The sequence below is a fragment of the Sipha flava genome, unplaced genomic scaffold, assembly GCF_003268045.1.
Source record: "Sipha flava isolate LNK unplaced genomic scaffold, YSA_version1 181_pilon_pilon, whole genome shotgun sequence".
NCBI lineage: Eukaryota > Metazoa > Arthropoda > Insecta > Hemiptera > Aphididae > Sipha > Sipha flava.
In genome coordinates, this window is record NW_020272220.1 from 476,914 (window position 1) to 482,186 (window position 5,273).

The 5,273-nt window shown below is 28.1% G+C and overlaps 1 protein-coding gene across 1 annotated transcript in view; it reads right to left on the minus strand.

The window, feature by feature from the left end:
* Nucleotides 1–639: 639 nt before the first annotated feature.
* The window catches only part of LOC112680903 (CDC42 small effector protein homolog), a 16,562-nt gene continuing 11,928 nt past the window's right edge, over nt 640–5,273 (minus strand). Inside the window, exons 2-4 of the mRNA XM_025551138.1 lie at nt 3,007–3,142; nt 2,034–2,204; nt 640–1,262 (exon numbers count right to left, since the gene is read on the minus strand). Coding sequence (XP_025406923.1) covers nt 1,254–1,262; nt 2,034–2,204; nt 3,007–3,093 — 267 coding nt within the window. The 5' untranslated portion in view covers nt 3,094–3,142 and the 3' untranslated portion in view covers nt 640–1,253. The remainder of the gene's footprint in view (nt 1,263–2,033; nt 2,205–3,006; nt 3,143–5,273) is intronic.

A 5,273-nucleotide genomic window follows, 5' to 3' on the forward strand; every position in this document is an offset into this window, starting at 1 on the left:
GACTATAATTAGCAAATAGTAAAAAAAAAAAAATATACATAATATACTCTCATTATAACTAAAAACATTATTTGTGAAATCTGTTAACACTAACTAAAAAAAGTTTTGGGTGAAATCGGAATACCTTCAGTGATCCTTCTCTTATTCTGTACAAAATAATATAATTCTAAATACAATAGTAAAAATAATTTACTTTTTTATGTTTCATCATTTCGATTATTTGTTGTAAAAACATTTTTATCAATTTTAACTTAAGTCAATGAACATTAAACAACACTATTGCCTAAATATGAAATATTTATTTTGTATTATATTATTTTTACAAAGATTCTATTCAATTCTTGTTTTAATTTTAATACAAACATAAATATTTGAAATCAAATTATTGTTTAATATATAACACACATACACACTTGAGCTTATATATAGGCAGTGTATGTTTTCATACTTTCAAACATGTAAAATTTATTAAGTCATTCAAATGCAATATCTGATTATCAATTTTAAAACTAACTTAAATCATATGTGATATAAATTAAATACAAAGTATTGTTAATCTTACTTTTAGGTAATAAGAATGGTACAAATTATTATTATAGTATTATGATAATAATGGCATAAGATTTTTTCTTAATATAGAAGCCTTAATAGTTAATACAATTTTGTTGGGCTTATCATTTTTTTGAGGTACTGATATATGCCATTAAAAATTGTACAAATGGATATAATTGTTTTTGATTTGCATCATATAATAGTGGCAACATTGAACATTATTTTTATTGAAAAAAAAATCGATAAGCACTCAAAGACAAAAAACACTAAAACATCACAACTGAATTCAAATCTTAAGCTAATTACATTTTTTATGTATATATACATATAAAATAAAATAAAAAACATATATATATATATATATATATATATATATATAAATGGATACATATATAAATAAAACCAGACTAGTAAGCACAAGATGTTTATTAAGACGGCCTATCGTGTACTAAAGACACGACAAACTACTTAATAGTTTAAATAAAATTTTAAAATTAAAGTAAAAAATAATAGTTGATTTAATGATAATTATAATAGAGAATATAAACACTAGTCTGACTGATGACGAATGCTATCCATATACTTGGCTATAGTATTAATAAAAAAAAAAATAAAAAAAAAAATAATAATGGAATAACAATCCCAAAATTGTTTTGGGCGCACAAGGAATTTCGATCACAGTTCATCTCAATTGCCAGAGTTCAATTCGCCTGGAAAACAAACAAAAACACGGTTCATTAGTTTCGCCTCATTAACATAACACATGGTCATGTCATTCGCATTATCTTTTAGAATGTTGAATGTATAGTTGATATTTACAATTATTACACACAACCCATAAAAAATGCAAACACTAAAAAATAAATCAAAAACAACTAAAAAGTCATCATAAACATTTAGTAGAAATCTAAAATAAAGAATTTGAAAATTTAAATCATTTTTGAATTTTTATTATTCATGATGATCTAAAACAACTCTTATTTTAAATTAAATGCATTTCAATAGTATTGTACTAAAATAAGATTTTTCCTAATTCGTATAAATTTAACTTAAAAATATTCTTTACAATAAATGTTTACGTAATAGGTAGTAACTTTAATAATACATAAAAAATAATAATTATTCAATAATAATGTACATAAATTATTTTGGAAGACCTCAACAAATATTCAATAAAATATTGTGAACCGGAAATTGAAACCGCAATAATCATTTCCATAATACGATTTTATCTTAGCGTCGACCTTAACTATACTGACAATGTTAACAAAATAGTATGTTATAAATTAAAACTCTGTGCATTTGAATTCATTGACCGACAATTGGAAACAATTAAAGAATCCAGTTTGTTAAAAAATTAATAACCGCCGAAAAACTAAAAGTGTTGTAGTCACACTCGCCATATATTACACATCCATTACAAAATCTGATTAAATAAAAACAAAAAATACACAAAAATATAAAATGGTAAATATAATTACTTCAATGGTAGCTTCGTAACCGCCTTTAGACTGCATTTGTCCATGGATGGCGTGCAATCTAGACGATCCCATTTCAACATCGGACGAACCTATGTGACCGGTATGCCGAAAATTAGTGGGCGCTCCAATCATTGATCGATCAATGCGTACTCGATTTACATGACGTTTGCCCTTAATAATAACAATAACATTTGAATTAAATCAGAAGTACGAGACATTTTTTTATTTTAATTCATTATTAAAAAAAATATATACAACTAATTCAACAGTTATTTTACTATCGGATATTATGGTTCAGGTTAGGATAGGATCAGGATTATTGAAATTAATCAAATATTTTGTATCCATTAAATGTTTAAACGGTGATAAATAAGAAACGTATCTTTAAAACTATTATCTAATTAGATATAATATGTAATTGCTCTTGTATAATGTAAGTATACAAGAAAACTTGAACACATCAATAAATTACGTAAAAGAATGTATAGTAAACAAGCTTTAAAACCAGTTTATTCATTCTTAAAAATGAAAAAAGTATATGTTTTTTTAATATATACTTAATATTTTTAATGACTGTTGAGAACTATTTATCACACATAGTGATATATATTTTAAAAAAATATGTTTATATATAACTTAGGTATCATTAACTTTTTATTTTTTTAAAGAATTTCGAATTTTTTCGGAAAATGTTTGATTCACATCGTGATAAAATCAGTAGTAGATTAATACAGAGTTAAATTTTACGAGAAAAATTGTTTTTAAGGTCAAATTTTTATCAAAAAAAATGAATCTCGAAGACAATAAACAATAATTTAAAATCGGTCGTAACTACAATACTTTACACGAGCATCGTTTTTTTAAAATTTATTTATTTAACTCTTGAACAATACATTGAAAAAATGATTTTAAAACACCGTTTGTGAACAAACAATAAATTTTATTCACAGTAAATCCGATGGCTTATAATTACCTGTTGAGTACGTTGGTTTACACAGCAAGAGAACCACTGGAATAAAACTTCACCAGGCATGTTTCCTGATCGGTATCCCGCCGACATGATGTGCAGCAGCGTTGTTCCTCTCACAAATCACGTTAACTGGAAATTTCTATAAAACAGAACAAACGTTTTGCTAAATAATTAACTAACACAGTCAAGACAATGTGTACTAATAATACACACCATTGTATAAATCATAACATTGTGATAATAGTATGTCAATATGACAACAGTATAGATATCGATTATCGATAAATAATTTACATTTCACTACATAAAATATTTACGAATAATTAGAATAATAACATCATTATTGACGACATTCCGTTTTTTCTACACGCTACTCAGTGAACACACTCGTAAACAAACACTGCTCGCCGATGACTAACTCGGCCCGGGTCACGTGAAGGCAATACCCGACAAAATACAATAAATGTTGGTCGAAAAATATATATAGATATAAATATATCTATATACATAAAGATTTTTTTTACAGCTATAGCCTATGATTTTTAGTGAATAAATAAATCAAATATGATTCAGAGAAGTAGGAATACACCGCACCGCAGCGCTAGATTGGTTCGAATCTGGTACCGACACACTGCCATCATATATTTGCATGGTCACAACGCTAGACGAAGATATTATGTAGGTACACACATGCACACACTCGCATATGGTATATGTATATACCTGGTTGTTGAACCTCACGACCAGGAACAACAATGGCAGAAACGACGGAGGATAGCCCCTCGCCGAACGCAAATCAGTGATGATGGTGGCTGTGGCGAACGCATAGTATAATAATAATAATAATAATAATAATAATAATAATATATACAATATATAATAATACGCGCTATGCAATGAAGTATATATAATCACGCGCGCGGGGCAAGAGCTCTATAACGGGACAAACGAGTCGTGGCGAAGTTTTTTAAACTACATATACATCTATTTATAATTATGTACACATGAATATATGTGTACATATATGCGTATTCGTATATTATTGATAACGTTCTGGTACGTACTATTTATTGTTTTTTAAACGCGTTAGATAATATGAGTGGACGATCGGAAATCATTCGTAATGAAATAATTCGTACCGGACGTAATCGTAATAAATGTACACGCACGCATAACAACGACGACGAACGATTATTATTAAACGATTCGAAATTAAAGTGCACACATACGAGTGAAAGTTATTTTGTCTCTGCGTTTATAAATAGAAGGCGGAGATGAAAAATTGTGTTGTTTTTAAACATTCTGATTAATGACAGTTTTGTTTTGTTGTCGTGTACTCGCGTGCGTAATATTATACGAAAGAGACAATGGTATATAATGGTATATAATAGCACATTCGATGGGAGGAGAAACTGGTTGCCGGGCCGTGCTCATCTCGTGGGCGACGAACAGAAAACACGACGGAACAGTAAAAGTGTTTTGTGGCAGATGAGTCACACTCCATGCAGGCGACGGCATCGATTGCTGCGTTATAAATATTGTCGACTGAAGAAATATACTTGTAGTATGTTTTTCAGAGTACATTCTTTTTGGCTGTTACTTACGAGGCAAAAGTGGAATTAAAGTAGCAGGGCCGGCGTTAGCAAATATTGATTGGAGAGGAGACATTATAAATATATAAATTTGCCGTCAACTTTCTAAAACAAAATTCAGCAATATTAATATTACTTAAGTTGTTATAATTGCCGACTATATAAATATGTCATTCATGGTTGAAGAGTATTGCACCCCCCCCCCCCCCCATAATGCCGGTCTTGCCAAGGAGGTTCCTTGTACCAGTGAGTAAACCGAAGTTTTTAAAATCAAAAAACTATACGTTTTGTACGCATGAGTACTTTTTGAATACGTTAAACCAGCTTCAAAGTATTTTAAAAATTTTAAATAAAAGTATCTTCTTCATAAGGATCGAATGAAAGAAAATACATAGTTTCAGCAGTCAGCTCTCGTCTCTCAATAAATTCTGTATTAATCAAACCATTGTTATTATTCTGAATTATTATTTTGTAATTGAAAATAAACAAGAGAAAAAATCAAAACTATTGAAATATTTCCCTATACACTACACTAATACTACCCTTATCTAAATAAGTTTAAAATTTATTAATTATGAATTTTTTGTTTGAAAATTATTTATTTTGTTGATTAACTTTTAGAAAGATAAACTTATAATAGAATTAATTACTGAAAGAAATGACCATTTATGTATTATT